Raw genomic sequence first — 22,276 nt, forward strand, 5'->3', positions numbered from 1 at the left:
AATGGGAAACGCTGCAAAAAACCAGCCTTTTTTTTAAAAAAAACCAACTGAAAGAGACAGCCGCACATTGAAACAAAGTAAGCGTGTTTATCTTAAAGAGAAACAAAATGAAACAGCATAAAGATAGAAAACCAAAGGCAGAGACAAAAAAATGCAATTTAAAGATAAGTTCTAGTTAGTGATGCAGCAGCAAAATGGTGCATAATTCAGCTGGGAGGAGATATGATGTGTTTTTCCCTTCTCTGGCTGAAGTGTCTGTGTTGCAAGAGGTTGAAAATGACTGGCAGATTTTACAAAGCTGGTAGCACTGGGTCAAGTTTGTCGATTCATTGAACAAGATAATAAATAAATAAAAATGTCCAGTAGCTCCTTAGAGACCAACTAAGTTTGTTCTGGATATAAGCTTTTGTGTGCATGCACACTTCTTCAGATACACACGAAAGCTTATACCCAGAACAAACTTAGTTGGTCTCTAAGGAGCTACTGGACATTTTTATTTATTTCGACTGCATCAGACCAACACGGCTACCTACCTGAATCATTAAACTAGATAGTTTTGAATAAATGTGCACACTGAATAAAAGTTACCATTTTGAATGTGTGTTGTTATCTTCCTTAGTAAAGGGACCCCTGACCATTAGGTCCAGTCGTGACCGACTCTGGGGTTGCGGCACTCATCTCGTTCAATGGGCCGAGGGAGCCGGCGTACAGCTTCCGGGTCATGTGGCCAGGATGACTAAGCTGCTTCTGGCAAACCAGAGCAGCGCACGGAAACGCCGTTTACCTTCCCGCCGGAGCGGTACCTATTTATCTACTTGCACTTTGATGTGCTTTCGAACTGCTAGGTGGGCAGGAGCAGGGACCGAGCAACGGGAGCTCACCCTGTCACGGGGATTCGAACCGCCGACCTTCTGATCGGCAAGTCCTAGGCTCTGTGGTTTAACCCACAGCGCCACCTGAGTAGGGTCCTGCAAAACCACTATTCTGAATGGCGCTTTCTCAAAAGGAGGAGGCACTCAGAATGAATTTCTGAAACCAAGGTGACCTGAAAAGGTTTGGGAAAAGATTAGACAGGTGTGACCAACCGTGCTCTACTTATTTTTTATTTATTAAAAAAGACAAACCCTTTTATCTGGCCACAATGCGCATGTACATGTCAAGAAGGGAGGGAAAACATTGTCGTTACAAAAGGAATTACTCCATCACATTAGTCTCCAGAACACATTTGAAGAAGAAAACGGGGCTCCTGAGAAAATCCAGTTGGTGTGTGGTCCCCTCCCAAATGGAAACATAAATAAAGTGAACCCTGGGCCAGCCTATCCTCCTTTACAGAGCTGTAACTATGAATTGCGACAAGGAGAATGCAACCCCATCTGCCTGAGCATTTTGAGGGAAGGGTGAGATATGAATAAGAGAGGAAAGTGAAATAGGCTGAAACCATAGACATCTTTTCGGCCAAATGGTGCCAAAGAAGGACAGAACTTTCTTTATGTATGCGACAACAGCTGCAAGAATACTCATCGCAAAGCACTGGAAGACAGAAGATTTGCCCACCTTGGAAGAATGGCAGATGCAACTGATAGACTACATGGAACTGGCAGAAATGACTGGCAGAATCCGAGACCTGGGAGAAGAGGCGGTGGAAGAGGACTGGAAGAAATTTAAAGACTATTTGCAAAAGTATTGTAAACTGTATGAATGTTAGAATGATACAGGATAGGAAGCTAATATGGCATTAGTGACATATTTGGAGGTGTATGCAAAATTGGTTTATTAGAACAAAGCTGAAATTTGAACAATATTATGTCAAGCTCAAATAATATAAAGGGGATAAAGTTGGAGACATAATAGTTGAAATGTAATATATAAAACAGGATTTGAAAGAAGGTGAAGTTTTGCTGAATAAGATCTTGTAAATGAGAACACAGAAAAGGGAGATGTGAGGGAGTCAAGAAAGAGGGTTAGGGAAATAATACTTAAGAAATTGAATTTTTTCTTTTTCCTTTTCATGCCTTTTTACGCTTTTTCTCTGGTTTTTTTGTATGTTTTGTATGTTTTTTTGTATTGACTGTGATGGTGTTTTTTCTTTGGTTGTGAATGTGAAGTTGATTATTGTTTAAAACCTTTAATAAATATTTTATATAAAAAAAGAAACCATAGACATCTTTGCTGAGCCATATTGAACAGTGGGATTTTACCTCAGAGTAAGCATGCTGTGAAAGCAGAATTGGGGGGTCCTTAAGGATAAAAACTATCCTGCCGTTGCTTGGTGTTATTTTCAATTTGATTACATCTGCTTTTAAAAGAAATAAATTGCCAAGGGAAATCTGGGAAAGAGCAGGCAAAGAAAAACAGACTCCGGTTTCAATTAGTTAGCTTCAGAGACTGTGACTAGAAGCTGGTCTGGGCCTTTGCAGAGCTATCATAGGCGCTCTTGTCCAATAAAAAGTCTGACTTGAAAAAAACACCAAAAAGGCTACGAGAGCAGACCTTTAGGAAATGAGGGTGATATACCCCTTTTTAGACAGTCAAAAGGAGGGGAATGTGTCTTGCCCCCCAAAATTGACATCTTTGAATTCAATGAGCTCAGCTCCCGAATCAGCAACATAAAACACTTATTTTTTTAATCTGATTTTCCCATTTCCCCTCTTTCGCTACAGCAGGGATGGGATCCTGGATTGTGATGGTGGGAAGTATCCCAATTTCCACACACACACACACACACACACACACCACCTCCCACAGGGACAGAGAGCTGATCTCTGCTAGCATGCATTTAGGACTCTCGAAGTCCCTTCTGAAATGGGAGCAATGGTGCTCTTTTAAATGAAAAAGGCCATGCCATCAGGACAGTTGTGGATTTGCTACAGTTTTACCTGTTACCAGTTTTACCTGGCCCAGTATACCTGAAGGAGCATCTCCACCCCCATCGTTCTGCCCAGACACTGAGGTCCAGCTCCAAGGGCCTTCTGGCAGTTCCCTCATTGCGAGAAGCAAAGCTACAGGGAACCAGGCAGAGGGCCTTCTCGGTAGTGGCGCCCGCCCTGTGGAACGTTCTTCCAGCAGGTGTCAAAGCAATAAACAACTACCTGACATTCAGAATCTGAAGAATCAGTATCTGAAGAAGTGTGCATGCACACGAAAGCTCATACCAAGAACTAACTTAGTTGGTCTTTAAGGTGCTACTGGAAGGAATTTTTTTATTTTGACTATGGCAGACCAACACGGCTACCTATCTGTAACTGACATTCAGAAGACATCTTAAGGCAGCCCTGTTCAGGGAAGTTTTTAATGTGTAACATCTTAGTGTATTTTTGGTTTTTGTGGAAGCCACCCAGAGTGGCTGGGGAAACCCAGCCAGATGGGTGGGGTACAAATAAATTATTATTATTATTATTATTATTATTATTATTATTATTATTATTTTAAGAAGGGAGCTTGTGGAGCTTAGATGTGGTCAAGATGGATTCAGCAATCCTTAATTGTTAATTTTGATCCTGCGCGGTCTTTGAATGCAACAGATGCAGACATTTTAACACAGTTCATTTCACACTTTATCACCCCTCATGAAGACTGTGTTTTATTTTACATGCATATTTTTGCTCTTAATCACATAGAAGATGCTGCCGATTTCTCTTTGCAGGACTTACAAGTTTCAGAAACAAAAAAATGCCTTCACCTCTTCCGCCAGTAAATTGGAAATAAATATTCGCAAATGGGATCTGGACCCTCTAGCATTCTGTTCGTTCCCTACCCTCTTGCTTTATTTAGGGCAAATTAAAGAATTCACTTTCACGAGAATTTGTTCCTTTCTGTAAGCACAGCTTCTCCCCTGTGTGCATTACCATTGAACCTTTTAAAAAATACATCAAGGATAAATACTGCTCCCCGCTTTACGACAACAGAAGTTTGTGTTTCTACTCAAATTCTCTCCCCCACTCCCTTTTTTTATTTGTTGTTGTTAAGTCGTGTCCGCCTCTTCGTGACCCCCTGGACCAGAGCACGCCAGGCATTCCTGTCTTCCACTGCCTCCCGCAGTTTGGTCAGACTCATGTTTGTAGCTTCGAGAACACTATCCAACCATCTCGTCCTCTGCCGTCCCCTTCTCCTTGTGCCCTCCATCTTTCCCAACATCAGGGTCTTTTCCAGGGAGTCTTCTCTTCTCATGAGGTGGCCAAAGTACTGGAGTCTCAGCTTCAGGATCTGTCCTTCCAGTGAGCACTCAGGGCTGATTTCCTTCAGAATGGAGAGGTTTGATCTTGTTGCGGTCCCTTTTGTGAGCTCTTTGATGAGAACTGAGGCTTTTCTGGCTGTAGAAGCTCTTCCCGCACTCCAAGCACGGATATGATTTATCCCCCGTGTGAATGCTCTGATGGTACGTAAGGTAAATAGCCTGGCTGAAGCTCTTTCCGCACTCCAGGCATTTATAGGGCTTATTCGCCGTGTGAATCAACGCTTGGTGGTTGGCGAGGTGTTCCTGCCGCCGGAAGGCCTTCCCGCATTCCAGACACGGGTAAGGTTTCTCCCCCGTGTGAATCCTTTTGTGGGAATACAGGTGGGACTTCGCTCTGAAGGCCTTCCCGCACTCAGGGCACTGAAACGGCTTCTCTCCCGTGTGGATCCTTTCATGGGAACAAAGGGCGGCGCTGCATTTGAAGATCTTTCCGCACTCCAAGCACCGATACTGCTTCTCCCCCGTGTGGGTCCTTTGGTGGCGGGTTAGCTTGAAACGGCAGCGGAAGCCCTTTCCGCACTCCAAACACCTGTGCGGCTTCACCTCTGTGTGAATTACCTGATGTTTACGTAGGTGCTTCTTCTGGTAGAAGCGCTTCCCGCATTCCAGACAAGCGTACGGTTTCTCTCCCGTGTGAACTTTCTGGTGGGAATACAGGTGAGACCGGTCCCTGAAGCGCTTCCCGCACTCGGGGCACGGATACGGTTTCTCCCCGGTGTGAAGTCTCTGGTGGGAAGAGAGGGTGGAGCTGTGCCGGAAGCCCCTCCCACAATCCGGGCATTGATACGGTTTCTCCCCGGTGTGGATCCTCTGGTGCCGAATCAGATTATAGCGGCAGTTGAAGCTCCGCCCGCACTCCAGGCACCGGTACGGTTTTTCCTCCGCGTGAATCGCCCGGTGGTTGGCGAGGTGTTTCTTCTGGCTGAAGTTCTTTCCGCATTCCAAGCACCGGTATGGCTTCTCCCCCGTGTGAACCCTTCGGTGAGAAATAAGGCCAGAAGTGTAAGGGAAGCTTTTCCCACACTCGGCGCAAATATAGGGTTTCTCTGTGCTGTGAGTTCCTTGAAGGGAAGTGACACGGATGATGCTTGTTCCGCACTCCGAGTGCTCGCAAGAATTCTCCCTTGGGCGGGTTTTGACGCTGGGTTTACGTCCCCTTTTAGCACTGTGACTCCCCCTGTTCACACGGGGTATCCCTGTTTCCTTTCTCTCGTCCGTTTCTTCTCGGGCTGCAATTTCACGGTAGTCACATCCCCGAGAAGCGGACGATTTATTTCTCCTCTTCCCTTCACGTCCCTCCCTTTCCGATGTCTCTTTCCCAAGTAGATCTCCCTTATTCTGGGTTTCCCACTCGTCACCTTCTGCAAAGAAGAGAGAGAGTAAGCCGATAAGAGCCTGAGGGGGAAACATAGTCTTAAATCACTGAGCAGCTTCAACACTTGTGATCAAGGAAGAGCTGGAAGGATTTATATGGGAAGCAGGCCTGACCACAGATTTAACTGCCTCACTTGACAGCTGCTAAGCTATATATGCTGTGGAGTTCAGCTTCTAGCTCAGATAGGAAATTCGTGGGGTGATCTGGGACTAATCACACTCAGCTCAGCTGTACAACAAGGTTGTTGTACAGGTAAATGGAAGAACCATGCATCATCTACACTGGTTTCCAGTATGTTTCTGAGTACAATTCAAAGTGTTCGTGCTGACCCTGAAGGACCTAAACGGCCTCAGCCCGGTATACCTGAAGAAGCGTCTCCACTCCCATCGTTCAGCCCGGACACTGAGGTCCAGCTCCGAGGGCCTTCTGGCGGTTCCCTCACTGCGAGAAGTGAGGTTACAGGGAACCAGGCAGAGGGCCTTCTCGGTGGTGGCGCCCACCCTGTGGAACACCCTCCCATCAGATGTCAAGGAAATAAACAACTATCTGACTTTTAGAAGACACCCAGAAAGCAGCCTTGTTTAGATAAGTTTGTAATGTCTGCTGTTTTATTGTGTTTTTAATATTTTGTTGGGAGCCAGCCAGAGTGGCTGGGGAAACCCAGCCAGATGGGCGAGGTATAAATAAAAAAATATTATTATTATTATCACTTCTCTTCTGAACTGTTAGTTGCGAAAGAAGCAACTGGAGGATAGATATGGGGGGAAATGACAGAGCATCCCAGACTTTTTTAGGCCAAACCCTTTTCGTAAAATAGGGGTAACCACTCCCATTCCTCTCAGCCCCAGCCACAATTGCAATGCTCAGGAATGATGGAAACTAGAATCCAAAAACCTTAAGAGGGCACTATTTTGGCTGTCCCAGTCCTGTAAGGGTCCTCAAACCTCACCCCCCCAAAAAAAATCACAATAGGCACCCAATAGCGAGGAAGATCCTCGTTCCATAACCTGGTCTGCCCATCTGTAGGAGGGAGTATCTGAGTCCCATTTTTGGTGCTCCTCCCTCTACACCACCTATAGGAAAAATATAAACAAAGCCATCCCAAAGCCCAAAATAAAAAGCTGTACAGAAACCTGACAATGTATGATGCAACCAAAATGGAGGTTAGATACAGCATATGAGCATGTGAGGAAAAGGTTTAGTGAGAACGCCAAACAAGGGTCTTTCAAGCCAAATGTGGAGAAATATATACGTATATAACTTTTTTATTGGGGAGAAGTGAGGGAAATGGATGTAGGCTCTGCAACAGAGCATACTTGACTCCTGATCAGATGTATCTTGAGAGGCAAAAGAATCTCTTATTTGTGGGCAGTTGAAACCAGGAAATCCCAGTCTTTTTTCTGCCATGGATTGCTGTTTGGCCCAGTCAAGAAACCTGCTCCATCTTCTGACATCCGTCATCTTTCCAGCCAACCAGGAAATAGCTGAGATGCTAGTTCCACTTTCGTATCAGCTCTGAAACTTCCATTCTGAAAAAGCCTGGCCAGTTTTAACCAGTTAAACCATTGTTAAGAATGGCAAAAGTGGAGTATGTGTATTCAGAGTACATCCTTTCAACATTAACCGCACAGGCAGGGAGTTTCACTATATAAATTCTGAATTATGAAACAGAGATTATGATCCAAGAGAGAGCCTCACCGAGAGAGGACAGAATCCAAAGGCTCTCCTCCATGACTTGGTTATGCAGAGCTCTCTGGTCAGGATCCAGCAGATCCCACTCCTCTTCTGTGAACCACACAGCCACATCCTCAAAGGATACCGGACCCTGAAAGAAACAGAAAACGTTTTTCCTCCTTGCACATTGCACAAAGATTATCGACTAGCCACAATCAAAATACTAGTTGTTGTGAAGGGCCTGGTCATTATTCTCAATATTTAAATGGGTTTTTTTTGGGGGGTGGGGCAGACACAAGCCTTCATTAGGGGCAGCTTTGATAGAATCTAAGAGGAAGAGAGAGATCTGTTTAGGATCGAGAGGGGAGCAGGCGGCAAGGGTACCAGCCTCTTTCTCCCAGTGATTTATCCTCCTACCTGATCTGGTTTCACAGCTGCTCCTTCTTCAACACCGCAAAGAAGAGATGTCTGAGCAGGTATGTGTGGCTTCATTCTGTCACCTGTGAGAGACAAATGTGCCACGAACCCATTAAAACACACGTACCTGGGAGACTGAGCAACCGCGTGTCTCATTTAGAAAAGAAGAAGAGTTTGGATTTGATATCCCGCTTTATCACTACCGAAGGAGTCTCAAAGCGGCTAACGTTCTCCTTTCCCTTCCTCCCCCACAACAAACACTCTGTGAGGTGAGTGGGGCTGAGAGACTTCAGAGAAGTGTGACTGGCCCAAGGTCACCCAGCAGCTGCATGTGGAGGAGCGGGGAAGCGAACCTGGTTCACCAGATTACGAGTCCACCGCTCTTAACCACTACACCACACTGGTCCTATATGATGAGTGCATTCCAGCAGATTATACTCTTTATATTTCAATCATGTGGAAACCCGTCTCTGGTCCCTAACCAGAAATCAGGGGTGTGAAGTGTTGCAAATAAACCAAGTTTGCCTTCCCCCAAAAGATAAAAGGGTTTCCTTCAAAATATGCAGCGAGAAAACAAACTGAAATAGAAGCCTTGAATCCATACCCGGTGACCTCTGACCTTTGACAGACGGAGCCCTCTCTGCTTTAGGGAAATCAGTCCTCATTTCTGTCGCTGGATCCTTTACCCGAAACTGCAATAGGGATAAGAAGACATCACATGGGGAGAAGGATTAAAAAAAGGGACGACAAAGGCAGAAACCTGAAGGATATTCCTGTTTGGCTGATTTCCAATAAAAGTAGGGAAATGAACAGAGGTTTTTTTATATCAACCCTTCCATTCCAAGACCCATGGGAGTTTCAAACTCAAGGGTTCCCTGCAGATTCCAAACACCACCAGCCCCAGCAAATACAGACAATGTTCGGGATCCTGAAAGACCTACATTGGCTCTCAGTACATTCCGAGCACAATTCAAAGTGTTGGTGCTGACCTTTCAAGCCCTAAATGGCCTCGGTCCAGTATACCTGAAGGAGCGTCTCCACCCCCATCGTTCTACCCAGACACTGAGGTCCAGCGCCGAGGGCCTTCTGTCAGTTCCCTCCCCATGAGAAGTGAGGTAACAGGGAACGAGGCAGAGGGCCTTCTTGGTGGTGGAGCCCACCCTGCAGAACGTCCTCCCATCAGATGTCAAGGAGATAAACAACTATCTGACTTTTAGAAGTCAGCCTTGAAGGCAGCCCTGTTTAGGGAAGATTCTAATGTTTGATGTTTTATCATTTTTTAATATCCTATTGGGACCCAGCCAGATGGGCGGGGTATAAATAAAATATTATTATCAGGGATGGTGGGAATTTTTAATTCAACATATTTAGGAGGACACATCCATAATCAAGATGAAACGCTCTCACCTGCTGCTCTACCTGCTTCCTGTCCTCTGCCCGGCTCAGGAGGAAACCTTCTGCCAGGGCCACCGCCTGGGAACTGGTCTCCGCTCCACATTCCCTGACCCAGCTCTCCATCTCCGGGGGGAGGACAGCCAGGAACTGCTCCAGGACTACCAGGTCCAGGATCTGAGCCTTGGTGTGCCTCTCTGGCTCCAGCCACTGACGGCAGAGATGGTGGAGTCGGCTGCAAACCTCTCGGGGTCCCTCGGCCTCCTGGTAGCGGAATCGCCTGAAACGCTGGCACTGTATGTCTGAGCTGAGGGCATTCTCCTCACCCAGGATCTCCTGCGTGGCTCTTTCCCAGAATCTCCCACTGCTCCAAATCTTGATAGAATTGTGGTCTCTTCCCACTGCAAGGGCAGCCATATTTGATCTGGGCAGCAAGGAAGCCTCAGCCTTTTTTGGTCTATTTCTCCGGACAAAGGCTGTTCTCATTAGTCTCTTTGCAACCAAGTCCTGCAAAGCCAAGACATTTTTTCCGTGTTAGAATTATCACGTTGTTAGTAAAAAGATCCCCTGTATTAGTTAAAGGAGCGTGGCTCTCCCCGCAAGAAGGAAAACTCGCTAGACGAAAGAGTTTTCCGTTTTGGAGGTGCTTCGCAAAATGAATTTCCTATGGGCTTGCTTCGCAAGACGACAATGTCTTGCGAGTTCCTGCTGGTTTTTTTCCTCCCCCCCCTTTTTCTAAGCTGCTAAGCCGCTTATCAGCTGATCCGATCAGCAGATAAGCCGCTAAAAGCCGCTAATAGCGCTAATCCGCTAATCCGTCAATGGGCTTGCTTCGCAAGACGAAAAAAACCGCTAGATGAAGAGAATCACAGAACGGATTCTTTTCGTCTTGCGAGGCACCACTGTATCGTCCAATCCCGGTTTTCAGGTCCATATCATGATTCATAATTTCTGACCTGGCAATTTATCACAAATCATGATGTGTGTGTGTGTGCTTTGCAAAAATCAGAGTGCAGGAAAAACAGTGAAGCCGGCCAATGACTCTACATAGCTCCATCCTTATTTCAGACATCCTGATATATTGGTATATCACAATTTTTAGCTGGTGATCTGTCATGATGTTAAAAACCAGATGTCACCCAATCCTATTCGCAACCAGGTCTTCTTTCTCCTGGAAGGAAAGGAAGATGAATTCTGACATTAAAAGAGATTGGAGGGCAGAAAGGAAAAAGAAGATGCCCTCCCCCCATTCTCCATGACTGTTGCCATCTTCTCCTCCAGAGCAGGCACGTCCGTTTCGGGGGCCTAATCTGGCCCGCCAGTCGGTTTAATCCAGCCCCTGTGGCAGTTTATTTCCTGGGACAAAATCTCAATAACTTCAACCATAAAAAAATCTCAACAACACTGAGGAAAAAGGTCAACAACTTTGGTCGGCCCTTACAGCCCTTCACTTCATCAAATCTGGCCCACTTTGAAAAAAGTTTGGACACCACTGATATAGAGTAAGTAAATAACACTGGAGTTGGCTTAAACCCGTGGTTCCCAACATGGGGGCAATTTGATTTTAAGGGGGGAAATTCAATAATGAGTTATTAACAGTTAATCGCCTTTTAGACTTCCTCCACGTGAATAGGAGTTTACTTTTTGAATAATAAGAATTATATGTCATGGGGGGGGGGGGAATCAGGATTTTAGAGATGCTTAGGTGGGGCATGGCCAAAAAAAAGATTGGCAACCACTAGTTTAAACCAAACTTGCCACTCAACAAAAGCAATGTCAATCGGATTCACTGCATCGCTTGCACACAGCTGATTAATCCGCTTCTTCCACACATGCTTAAAACCTAAATTGCTGCTGAAGATATACCCCCTCCCCGTTTTAGTCATGGGGGGGAGGGCCTTATGGTTTATTTTGCCATTACGTTATGCATCTGTGTGTTTTTCTATTGTAAACTGCCCTGTGGTCCTCAGAGGAAGGACGGCATGGAATTGTAATAAAGAAAGATAACAGTCATATTTTTAATTATGTAATACAACACCAGCAATAACGGATAAACCCCTTAAGAACAAATGCAGAGGCCAAACAGCTTGCTGAAAGGTCTGGATCTTGTCATCCCTTCCCTGTGAGGTAGGGTAGGCTGAATCCATCCATCCATCCATCCATCCATCCATCTCCTTTCCAAATCTATATTTACCATATTAGCCAGAATATAAGCCGAATATAGGCTACTTGGGGGGGGGGGGAGCCACTTTGCCAGCAGTGTAAGTTCCGGAATATAAGCTGCAATTTAACTTTTCACAATCAGAATTGGGGTGTGTGTTGTGGGGGGAGTGTGGCTTATATTCGGGCCAGTATGGTACATCTCACTAACAGCAACTCTTCCCACCTATGGTTTGGAAGCTGAAAAACTCCTAGATCTCCTACAATTCAGCACCTATGGGTGGGTGGGAGGGAAAGAGGGTTTCCTGGCCTCTCCTGCAATCCTGCTCTGTCATAGCCTGCTGCTCCCAGCTGGGTTTTTCAGATCCCTATTTTCTTTCCATTCTTCTTTAATTCAGATATAAACCGCCTTGCAATCCTGGGCTGAAGGCCGGGCGTTTGTGCCTCACAAAATGGAACAACAGCAAGTAAGTAAACGCTTGCTGATTTTCAGCCGGGTTTTCCTTTGCTGGGTTTGATGGCTTGCCAGTTTTCAAGTTAAGTGCTTTCTGTTAGAAGCGTAGAATCGTGGCGTTGGAAGGGACCCTGGGGGTCATCTAGTCCAACCCCAGGGATCTGAATGAAAGTCCCGCGCACGCATCTCAGGAGCTGATGTCTGAATTGCCATCATGTGTGTGTTATTAAATAAAGGTAAAGGGACCCCTGACCATTAGGTCCAGTCGTGACCGACTCTGGGGTTGCAGGGCTCATCTCACTTTACTGGCTGAGGGAGCCGGCGTGCAGCTTCCGGGTCATGTGGCCAGCATTACTAAGCCGCTTCTGGTGAACCAGAGCAGCGCACGGAAACGCAGTTTACCTTCCTGCCGGAGTGGTACCTATTTATCTACTTGCACCTTGACGTGCTTTCGAACTGCTAGGTTGGCAGGAGCAGGGACAGAGCAACGGGAGCTCACCCTGTCGCGGGGATTCGACCTTCTGATCGGCAAAGCGCCACCCGCGTCCCGCGTGTGTTATTGGAGGGGCATTAATTCTAATCGCAGCGCAATGCACAATTCATAGAACCGCAGAGCTGGAAAGGGTCCCCTTGGTGTCATCTAGACCAACCCCCGGAAATGCATTGGCCGTCTCAAGAGATGCAGACACAGCACACCCCCAGCGGCTTCCTGGCCTTGCTGGAGGGAGCCCCACTCCCTGATTTGGGGGGCATGGGATAAACAGCCCCCCCCGCGGGTACCCTCTCCCTGGGGCACCCTGTGCAATGGGTACGGGGGGCGGGCTCACCAGATTGCAGACGCAGCATTTGGAAATGACCCTCCCAAGTGGAAAAGCCAGGCAGGAAAAGGGGCTTCAGAGAGGAGGTGCTTTGGCTGCAGAGGACGCCTCCCCCCGTCCCCCCCCCCACTCCCAATTCACTTCTTCTCTAGGAATCGAGCTCGCTTCGTTTTAACCCTTTGAAGCCCAGCCTCTGCACCGCTTGCTTTCAAAGCAGCAGCCGCCAAGGAGGAAAGGCAGATGGGTGCTTTGCAGGCGCACTTCAGGTTCCCAAACGAACATAGCCCATGGAAACAGCCCCGCCACAAGGCTGTTTGTTTGTTTGTTACGTGGTTACAAAGCACGGATCCACATGGCTCCTCAGGATTTTTGCATTGGATCACCCCAAATTCACCATCAGGTCACATACCATGTCTATGGCTACAGCCTGCAGCAAAAAAAAAAAAAGCATGCACCCACTGTTGCCTGGGGCCGCAATGGTGCAAAAACGTGGTTACAAAGCACAGATCCACATGGATCCTCAGGATTTTAGCATTGGGCTACCCCAAACTCACCGTCAAATCACTGTGGCCACAGCATGAACCACAAAAATCATACATCCACTGTTTCGTTCAGAATATTTTTTTTCTTGTTTTCCTCTAAAAACTAGGTGCATCTTATCATAGAATCATAGAATCATAGAGTTGGAAGAGACCACAAGGGCCATCGAGTCCAACCCCCTGCCAAGCAGGAAACACCATCAGAGCACTCCTGACATATGGTTGTCAAGCCTCTGCTTAAAGACCTCCAAAGTAGGAGACTCCACCACACGCCTTGGCAGCAAATTCCACTGTCAAACAGCTCTTACTGTCAGGAAGTTCTTCCTAATGTTTAGGTGGAATCTTCTTTCTTGTAGTTTGGATCCATTGCTCCGTGTCCGCTTCTCTGGAGCAGCAGAAAACAACCTTTCTCCCTCCTCTATGTGACATCCTTTTATATATTTGAACATGGCTATCATATCACCCCTTAACCGCCTCTTCTCCAGGCTAAACATGCCCAGCTCCCTTAGCCGTTCCTCATAAGGCATCGTTTCCAGGCCTTTGACCATTTTGGTTGCCCTCCTCTGGACACGTTCCAGTTTGTCAGTGTCCTTCTTGAACTGTGGTGCCCAGAACTGGACACAGTACTCCAGGTGAGGTCTGACCAGAGCAGAATACAGTGGCACTATTACTTCCCTTGATCTAGATGCTATACTCCTATTGATGCAGCCCAGAATTGCATTGGCTTTTTTAGCTGCTGCGTCACACTGTTGGCTCATGTCAAGTTTGTGGTCAACCAAGACTCCTAGATCCTTTTCACATGTACTGCTCTCAAGCCAGGTGTCCCCCATCTTGTATTTGTGCCTCTCATTTTTGGTCGGGTGCGTCTTATGGAGTGAAGCCGTGCATAGAATCGTAATGTCGTGGAATTGTGGCCTCGGAAGGGACCCCGAGGATCATCCAGTCCAACCCGCTTGCAAAGCAGGAATAGGCAGCTGCCCCAGACGGGGATCAAACCTGCAACCTTGCCGTTATCAGCACCACGCTCTAAGCAAGGACTGGGGTGTGTGTCCAAAGCATCATCAGGTTTTTAAAACAACAGCAACAACTCCACCATCAACTGGGTCAATTCAGGGAGGCGTGGAAAAGGCTGGCCATGAGCCACACTTTATGACATAGAGCCATAGAATTGTTGAGTTGGAAGGGACCCCCAGGGGTCATCAAGTCCAACCCCATTGCGATGAAGGATCTGTTTTGCCCGACGTGGGGCTTGAACCCACAGCCCTGAGATTAAGAGTCTCGTTCTCTGCCGACGCAAGGAGCTGTCTTCATGGAGCCCGTGTGGTGCGGTGCAGTGGTTAGAGCGTGGGACTCCAACCCACCTGAGATTCCCAGTGACTGGCACCCAGAGGCATCACTAGTAGCAGCCACGGCTGGCCTGGTCGTCCATGACTTCCTCCAATCCTCTTTTAAAGCCAGCAGAAAAATAAAAGAAAATAAAATTTTCCAGCACATTTCCAGATTGTGATAACTGAGACTGAAGATCTGCTGAAAGTTTATCATTAACTAGGACTCCTTCCACTGGACCAAGAACGATTTTGAAGGGGAAGAACTTTAGGGGAGGTGTTGAAACAAGCAAAGTAGGGGTTGCTGCACCTCCAGATTGACTGTTTCCTTCCGTCCCCCTTTTTTTGCACCACACACACACACAACCAGCCATAAAAGTCCTGAATGAATTCATCATGGTTGAAATTATAGCTGGTCATGGTGGGGGAACCTCAGTCCTGGAGGCCAAACACTTTCACCAGTCATGCTCCATACCTCTTTTGTGGTGTTCTTTGGCTGCATACACACCATGCATTTAAAATGCATAAATTCCCCCCCCCCCCCAGAATCCTGGGAACTGTAGTTTGTTCAGGGTGCTGGGAATGGTAGCTCCATGAGAGGTAAACCGCAGTTCTCAGAATTCCTTAGGGACGCCATGTGCTTCAGACAAACGGCGTGTATCGCTCTGGAAGTGGGATTAAGCCTCTTTGTGTGTGTCTGAATGAAATTCAGCCTATTGTACAAATGTCACCTCCATCAATCATTAATTTGCCATTAATTTGATTTTGAATTGATTTTAAAATGAATTGATTTTAGAATGCTGTGTTACTTTTATTGTTGTTAGCCGCTCTGAGACCAGCTTCGGCTGGGGAGGGCGGGATATAAATAAATTATTATTATTACTGTGGGGAGGTTTGACCATATGTGACCATAGGGTGGTGGGGAAACTAAAGGGAGCAAGCAGATTTACATTTCACTCCCTTTGAAGGCACAGGATACCCAAATCCTGTCCGTGAAATCACTCCAGGCCTCAAAAACTGTAGCCCCCAAATTCCCTTTTCTCTCTTCTAAAATCCACAGCTTCATTCAGCTTTTCTCTGCTTTTCTCACAAGATGCTGCTACATAAGCAAAACGTTATTTTTATCAGCACAAAAAGCTTCAAAGCTAATGAATAGGCTCTGTCAATGCCAAGCACAGGCTTCTCAACCCCCCCCCCCCTTTTTCCTGGGAAGGGTGCCAGGAGTCACAAGACAGGAGTTTCTGTTCATGCTCAGGAAAACTCATCATGGGGCAGGGCTCCTGAGGAGGGGGAGAAAGGGGAGGGGAGGGAACTGGAGGGGATATATGCTCTGTGCAAATGGCTGCAAAACTTGTGCTAAGCTTGTGAGTTATCACGCTTACTCCTTCTACCAAGCCCGGATGGTAGCAATAAAGCTCTTTCTCTGGATCAACCCTTGAGTGTCTATTTGACTCCCACTTCCCTTCCCGGGCGCAATGCTCTTCCCACCCGAAGGCAAAGCCTGAAAAGGCTACACCTTTTTGTAGTGAACAAAAAGAACTACCAGCCAGCAACAGGTCTACCGTTTGGGGCAGACCTGGCGAAGTCAGCTGGGAGATCCCTCAACATACCTGACTTCTGAGAAACTTACATTCTGGGACCTGACATCCAGACGTCTTTAAACTCAGCGCTGGATCCTTCAAGCCACTTCCTTCTCTCCTCACATCCTGCCCTTAAGTTTTTAACATTTGGCATTTTATTATGTTTTTATATCTTATAATGATTTTATTCGTTTTCCAATTACAATAATCCAGTAATAGCCTCATCATAACAATGTCAAATTATAATACACTCTCTCCCACTTTAGGAATTCTTTGATGGTGACTGGAGTTTGTGCCTTCTTCTGAAACATTTCCTGCACACGTCATTGAGCAAACACCGGCCAGGAAATCACACAGTTCAAAGCTGGAATTATCTCTTTATTAGCAAAACATGATCTTCACAGACTGGGCTGAGTGTCAGCCTTAATGAGCACAGCAGTTCATTCCCTGTATGTGTTACCCCATTACCCCATGATGTGGGTGGCACTGTGGTCTAAACCACTGAGTCTCTTGAGCTTGCAGGTCGGCAGTTCGAATCCCCACGACGGGGTGAGCTCCTGTTGTTCTTTCCCAGTTCCTACCAACCTAGCCGTTCTAAAGCACGCCAGTACAAGTAGATAAATAGGTACCACTGTGGTGGGAAGGTAAACGGTGTTTCCGTGCACTTTGGTTTCGCTCACGGTATCCTGTTGTGCCAGAAGCGGTTTAGTCCTGCTGGCCCATGACCCAGAAAGCTGTCTGTGGACAAACGCCGGCTCCCTCGGCCTGAAAGCGAGATGAGCGCTGCAACTCCATAGTCGCCTATGACTAGACTTAATTGTCCAGGAGTACTTTACCTTTTTTAAAAAAAACCCATGAAACCAGTTACTGAGACTAAAGGTCCCTGCCTCCTCACAGCTATCTATGTGGGGAGCCACCTCCAGAGCTTTCCCCAAGCAATCAGAGACTGTGCCTGCGTGTCTGTCTTTGCTCCTCCCTTTTCATGCCTCTTTTGGTTCTGGGAGTAAGAGGAGCTTGTCGCAGCAGGAGGGGAAGACATTTGTGACTCCTCGCATTTCTATCTCCTTACCTCCCTCCTCCTATTCACCTGCTTTGGCTTTCCCCCCTGATTCTGGTCTTCTTTCTGCCACAGACTCTCCCAGCTCACTAAGCCCTGTTACCTCTTCAGCTTCCGACTTCTCCTTCTCCCAGACTTCTCCCCCTTCTCCCTCTGACCACTCATTGTTGTCCCACCACCAATCCCTGGGCTCTGAGCCATCTTCCCTTGATGGTTCCCCAGCCAGTTCCTCCACCGTTCCTCTGCTTCCAACCAGTCCCTCACAGCGCACACAGCAAACTTCTCTATACTTTCCCCCTTTTATGAATTCTCTGATGGGAAATGAAACTTTTTTGCAGATGAAGTCCTTTCCATAATCCAAGCATTTATGTATACGGTCTCTCTCCATTGTGGATTCTTTGAAGATCAGTGAGATGTCTCTTCCGTGGCAATGTAAAGGCCACACCTTCTTAAGTATTTACATAAATGATCCTTTGTGTGGATCCTTTTGAGAAGTGAGTTGTATCTTCTTCCTGAACCCCATTCTATAGTCAAACATTAATATGGTTTCGCCCTTTGTGAATCCATTGATGACAACAAAAACGTGTACGTCTCCTGAAGCTCTTTCCAAACATTTTTTTTTTTTATAGTTTCTTACCTATGTGAATTCTTTGGTGATTACGGATACTTTTCTTGCAGCTGAAGTTCCTTCCACATTCTAAGCATTTATATGGCTTCTCCCCTGTGTGAATTCTTTTATGTTTCGTAAGGTGAGATTTGTCTCTGAACCCCTTTCCACACACCAAGCATTCGTACGGTTTCTCCCCGGTGTGAATTGTCTGATGGAAGAGAAGGCTAGAACCGTCTTTGAAGCCCTTTCCACACTCAGAGCATTTATATGGTTTCTCCCCTGTGTGAATTCTTTCATGAGAACTAAGGTGGGCCTTTCCACCGAAGCTCTTTCCACATTGGAAGCATTTGTATGGCTTCTCCCCACTGTGAATTCGTAGATGGGAGGTGAGACTTTGCTTCAAGATGAAGCTCTTCCCACATTCCATGCACTTATACGGTAAGTCCTGTGTGTGAATTCTTCCATGGGAAGTGAGTCTGTGTTTGGAAATAAAGCAGCTTCCACATTCCAAGCATTTATATGGTTTCTCCCCAGTGTGGATTCTCTGATGATTAGTAAGATGTAACTTCCGAGTGAAGCTCTTTCCACACTCCAAACATTTATGTGGCTTTTCCCCTGTATGAATTCTCTGATGGGAAGAAAGGCTAGAACTGTGACGGAAGCTCTTTCCACATTCCAAGCATTCAAACGGTTTCTCCCCTGTATGAATTCTCTGATGGGAAGAAAGCTCACCACTGCGAGGGAAGCTCTTTCCACATTCCAAGCACGTATAGGGTTTCTCCCCTGTGTGAGTTCTCTGGTGAAAAGTGAGACTTGTCTTATGAGTGAAGCTTTTCCCACAATTCACGCATTTATATGGTTTCTCCCCTGTGTGAGTTCTCTGATGAAAAGTGAGGCTTGCCTTATGCATGAAGCTCTTTTCACATTCTAAGCATTTATATGGTTTCTCTCCTGTGTGAATTCTTTGATGATAAGTGACACTCTTTTTGCAGCTGAAGCCCTTTCCACACTCCAGGCATTTATATGCTTTCTCCCCAATGTGAATTCTCTGATGGGAAGTGAGCTTGGAGCTCTGAGCGAAGCCTTTTCCACATTCCAGGCACTTATAAGACTTCTCCCCTGTGTGAATCATTTGGTGATTAGTAAGATATATCTTCCGAGTGAAGCTTTTCCCACATTCCATACACTGATACGGTTTCTCTCCTGTGTGAATTCTTTGATGATAACTGAGTCCATGTTTGCAACTAATGCTCTTTCCACATTCCAAGCATTTATATGGTTTCTCTCCACTATGAATTCCTCGATGGAAAATGAGTGCGGAGTTTCTCGTGAAGCCCTTTCCACACTCAAAGCATTTATATGGTTTCTCTCCTTTGCAGTTTTGGCAATGTGCTTTACATTTTCTTTTAGAACCGAAACTTTTCCAATAATCCCGACACTTCTTTTTGATTCTTATATCTGTTTTTTCTTTGACTGCAATTTCATTGTAGTTACTACCCTGAGAGGCTGGGGGTGTATTCCTTTCCATCTTCTCTGCTTCAGTTTTCCTTCTTTGCTTTCCCTTCTTTGAGCATCTTTCCAGTGACTCTTTTCCAACTTGTTTTCCTTTATTGTTGGTTTTTGATTTGTCACCTGCAATGAAGAGAGAAATAGCTAAAAGCCTGTGGACAGAAGCCTCAAATCACTGAATACAATCACTTAACACTGAACAAATCCATCTGGTACGCAGGCTGAGACCCTACCCGCCCGCAGACTGTCTCGCCAGAGTGGTGCATGCTCTGGTTATCTCTCTCTTGGACTACTGCAATGCACTCTATGTGGGGCTACCTTTGAAGGTGACACGGAAACTACAACTAATCCAGAATGTGGCAGCTAGACTGGTGACTGGGAACAGCCACCGAGACCATATAACACCGGTCTTGAAAGACCTACATTGGCTCCCAGTACGTTTCCGAGCACAATTCAAAGTGTTGGTGCTGACCTTTAAAGCCCTAAACTGCCTCGGCCCAGTATACTTGAAGGAGCGTCTCCACCCCCATCGTTCTACCCGGACACTGAGGTCCAGCGCCGAGGGCCTTCTGGCGGTTCCCTCACTGCAAGAAGCCAAATTACAGGGAACCAGGCAGAGGGCCTTCTCAGTAGTGGCTCCCGACCTGTGGAACGCCCTCCCACCAGGTGTCAAAGAGAACAACAACTACCAAACTTTTAGACGACATCTGAAGGCAGCCCTGTTTAGGGAAGCTTTTAATGTTTAACACACTACTGTATTTTAATAATGTATTGGAAGCCGCCCAGAATGCCTGGGAAAACCTAGCCAGATGAGCGGGGTATAAATAATAAATTATTATTATTATAACAACTTCAATGCTTGTGATAATGGGAAAGCTGGAAGGACTTGGATGGGAGGCAGATTTTAACTGCTTCTGTTGACTGGTGTTAACTGACTGCTGGAGTGCTATGGATTTGGGCCATAGAGATGTATGTTCAGCTCCTAGAGAGAGGTGAATCTCATTGGATGGTCTTCAGCCAATCACACGCTCTCGGTCTAATCAACTTCCCCTATACAAGCAGTAATTCCCCCCTTTAGATTTTTATTAAATGCAGTGTTAGGATATAAAAGTTTTTAATCAAGAAAAACAAATAAATACTCCGAAATTGGAAGATGGAGACTTCAAGTGCTGGAATAGAGGAAATGTTAAGAATATTAGATATATTGAGAAAGATCAGGAGTGGGGGGCCCTTTTTAGTTACTGGCCAAACCTTCCCCCCCATAAGAGTGGCATTATTGTTAATTCAGTCAAACCAAATCTGCTCAGTCTCTTATGCCAGTCAGCTCTCTGCCCCAACAGAAAATGGGCGGGATGCTAGTTCTGCCTCCTGAACAACTCTGAAACTTGTATTTCGAAAGGTCTGCTCAGTTCAAAGCAGTCAGGTCATTGTTTAGAAGGGCACAACAAAAGGACCCACTGTCTCCCGGTGGAGTACAGGGTCAGGTTTAAGGTGCTGGTTTTGACCTTTAAAGCCCTATGCGGCCTAGGACCCTCGTACCTATGGGACTGCCTCTCCTGGTATACCCCACGGAGGACCTTAAGGTCCACAAAGGACAACATTTTGGAGGTCCCAGTTTGCAAGGTGGTTAGATTGGTCTCAACTAGGGCCAGGGCTTTTCAGCACTGGCCCCGACAGGGTGGAACGCTCTGTCACAAGAGACTAGGGCCCTGCGGGACTTGACATCTTTCTGCAGGGCCTGCAAGACAGAGCTGCTCCGCCTGGACTTTGGTTTGGACTCAGTCTGACTCTTATGTTTCCCTCCCCTTATGGTTTTGACTTTTAAAATGAGGCTGCATTTTAAATTGCATTTTAACCTGTATTTTAAATTGTTTTTTTCTTTTTGTTTTTTTCTTTTTGTTTTTTTCTTATTATGTTTTTACTGAAATTTTATTGATGTTAGCCACCCTGAGCCCAGCTCTGGCTGGGGAGGGCAGGGTATAAATAAAATTTATTAATATGATTATGATTGTGATTATATTCAGAGAGAATACATTAAATAACTGTCAGTTCAAAGTAAACTGAAGAGGGCTTCAAGGCCTGCAGAAGGAGGAGAACGTCTCTGACCACCAGAATGACCCAGAGATCAATCTGGGAAAGGAAGTGTCTGTGGGGACGATCGAGTCAGTGATCGTTCCAGGCTGCGACCTTTTGTCAGGGACCAGGCTAAGGAGGGGCTGAGCTGAGGAGGAATGATGGGAGCCTTTCCCTGTCCCTGAATCTTCCCAGGAACAGGAGGACAGTGTAGATTTGGAACAGCGGTTTGCTGAGGGGCATAGTTCGGAAGGCCAAAGCTGGGAAATACTGCATGGGGAACAGCTGGGAGGAGAAACACTGGGGGAGAGAGAGAGTTAACAGATTCATAGTCGTCGGACAGCATTCCTCCACCCCCCCTCCCCAAGTCAGAAAGTCTCAGAACAGAAAGTGCAGAGAGAACAAGCTCAGATTACAAGAAGTAGGAGCAACATAGATTAATAGGGACAGAGGGGGTGTAAGCCTTAATTGGGAGCACCACCATTTCTAGGAGATGTGTTCTTTGTTCTCTCGCTGGGATTATTAAAGAATCTAACTGGTAAGACGTTCTTTTCATTTGATCTTCTTATTTACTGCCATGGAGGAGAAAGCCGATTCCCCAAAGCCTGACTCCTTTGCTTCATTAAAAACCTGGTGAAGCTGTACAAAAGGAAGCGGATGAGCCCGTGCCCCGTGTGTGGGAAGGTCTTCGCCACCCAGTCGAGCGTCAACCGACGCTCCAACACTATTTGAGCTACATCAAAATATTGGGGTTCGCAGCGCACAAAAAAGTACTGAATTTCAAAATGGGAATTATGATCCAACAGGGAGCCTTACCCAGAAAGGCCACGATGCCTCTATTTTCCTCCATGACTTCCTTGTGCAGAGCTCTCTGGTCAGGATCCAACACAGCCCACTCTTCTTCTGTGAAATGTACAGCCACATCCTCAAAGGACACTGGACCCTAAAAGAAAAAAGGAAACACCTCCTTGCATATAATATACAGATGAGTGAGGTTTAAGTAATAAATTATTATTATTATTATTATTATTATTATTATTATTATTATTATTATTATTA

General features: G+C 46.2%; 2 protein-coding genes across 8 annotated transcripts in view; both read right to left on the bottom strand.

Annotated features, from left to right (window-relative positions):
• Positions 1–3,264: 3,264 nt before the first annotated feature.
• Positions 3,265–12,592, bottom strand: LOC308580744 (uncharacterized protein). The gene is made up of 7 exons (XM_081182868.1): positions 12,534–12,592; positions 9,533–9,599; positions 9,108–9,490; positions 8,305–8,392; positions 7,701–7,783; positions 7,308–7,434; positions 3,265–5,595 (listed from the first exon to the last, which is right to left on the bottom strand). Exons 2-7 carry the CDS (start codon positions 9,576–9,578, stop codon positions 4,223–4,225), a joined length of 2,100 nt encoding a protein of 699 aa, XP_081038994.1. The 5' UTR covers positions 9,579–9,599; positions 12,534–12,592; the 3' UTR covers positions 3,265–4,222.
• A 3,741-nt stretch (positions 12,593–16,333) lies between these two features.
• The window catches only part of LOC308580453 (uncharacterized protein), a 29,168-nt gene continuing 23,225 nt past the window's right edge, over positions 16,334–22,276 (bottom strand). For all 7 annotated transcript variants that reach the window (XM_081182122.1, XM_081182126.1, XM_081182127.1 and 4 more), the window contains 2 exons: positions 22,034–22,160; positions 16,334–19,267 (listed from right to left, as the gene is read on the bottom strand). In XM_081182122.1, coding sequence (XP_081038248.1) covers positions 17,649–19,267; positions 22,034–22,160 — 1,746 coding nt within the window. In that variant the 3' untranslated portion in view covers positions 16,334–17,648. The remainder of the gene's footprint in view (positions 19,268–22,033; positions 22,161–22,276) is intronic.

The sequence above is a fragment of the Podarcis bocagei genome, assembly GCF_964188305.1.
Source record: "Podarcis bocagei genome assembly, chromosome: 2".
Taxonomy (NCBI): Eukaryota; Metazoa; Chordata; class Lepidosauria; order Squamata; family Lacertidae; genus Podarcis; species Podarcis bocagei.

What these genes read in the sequence shown, in the direction of transcription:
- LOC308580744 (XM_081182868.1), bottom strand. Translation starts at nt 9,578, where the DNA reads ATGAGAACAGCCTTTGTCCGGAGAAATAGACCAAAAAAGGCTGAGG. An exon ending in TAGACCAAAAAAGGCTGAGG is followed by an intron (nt 9,491 to 9,532) that starts CTTCCTTGCTGC and finishes CCCTTGCAGTGG; the next exon opens with GAAGAGACCACAATTCTATC. An exon ending in GGAAGCAGGTAGAGCAGCAG is followed by an intron (nt 8,393 to 9,107) that starts GTGAGAGCGTTT and finishes TCCCTATTGCAG; the next exon opens with TTTCGGGTAAAGGATCCAGC.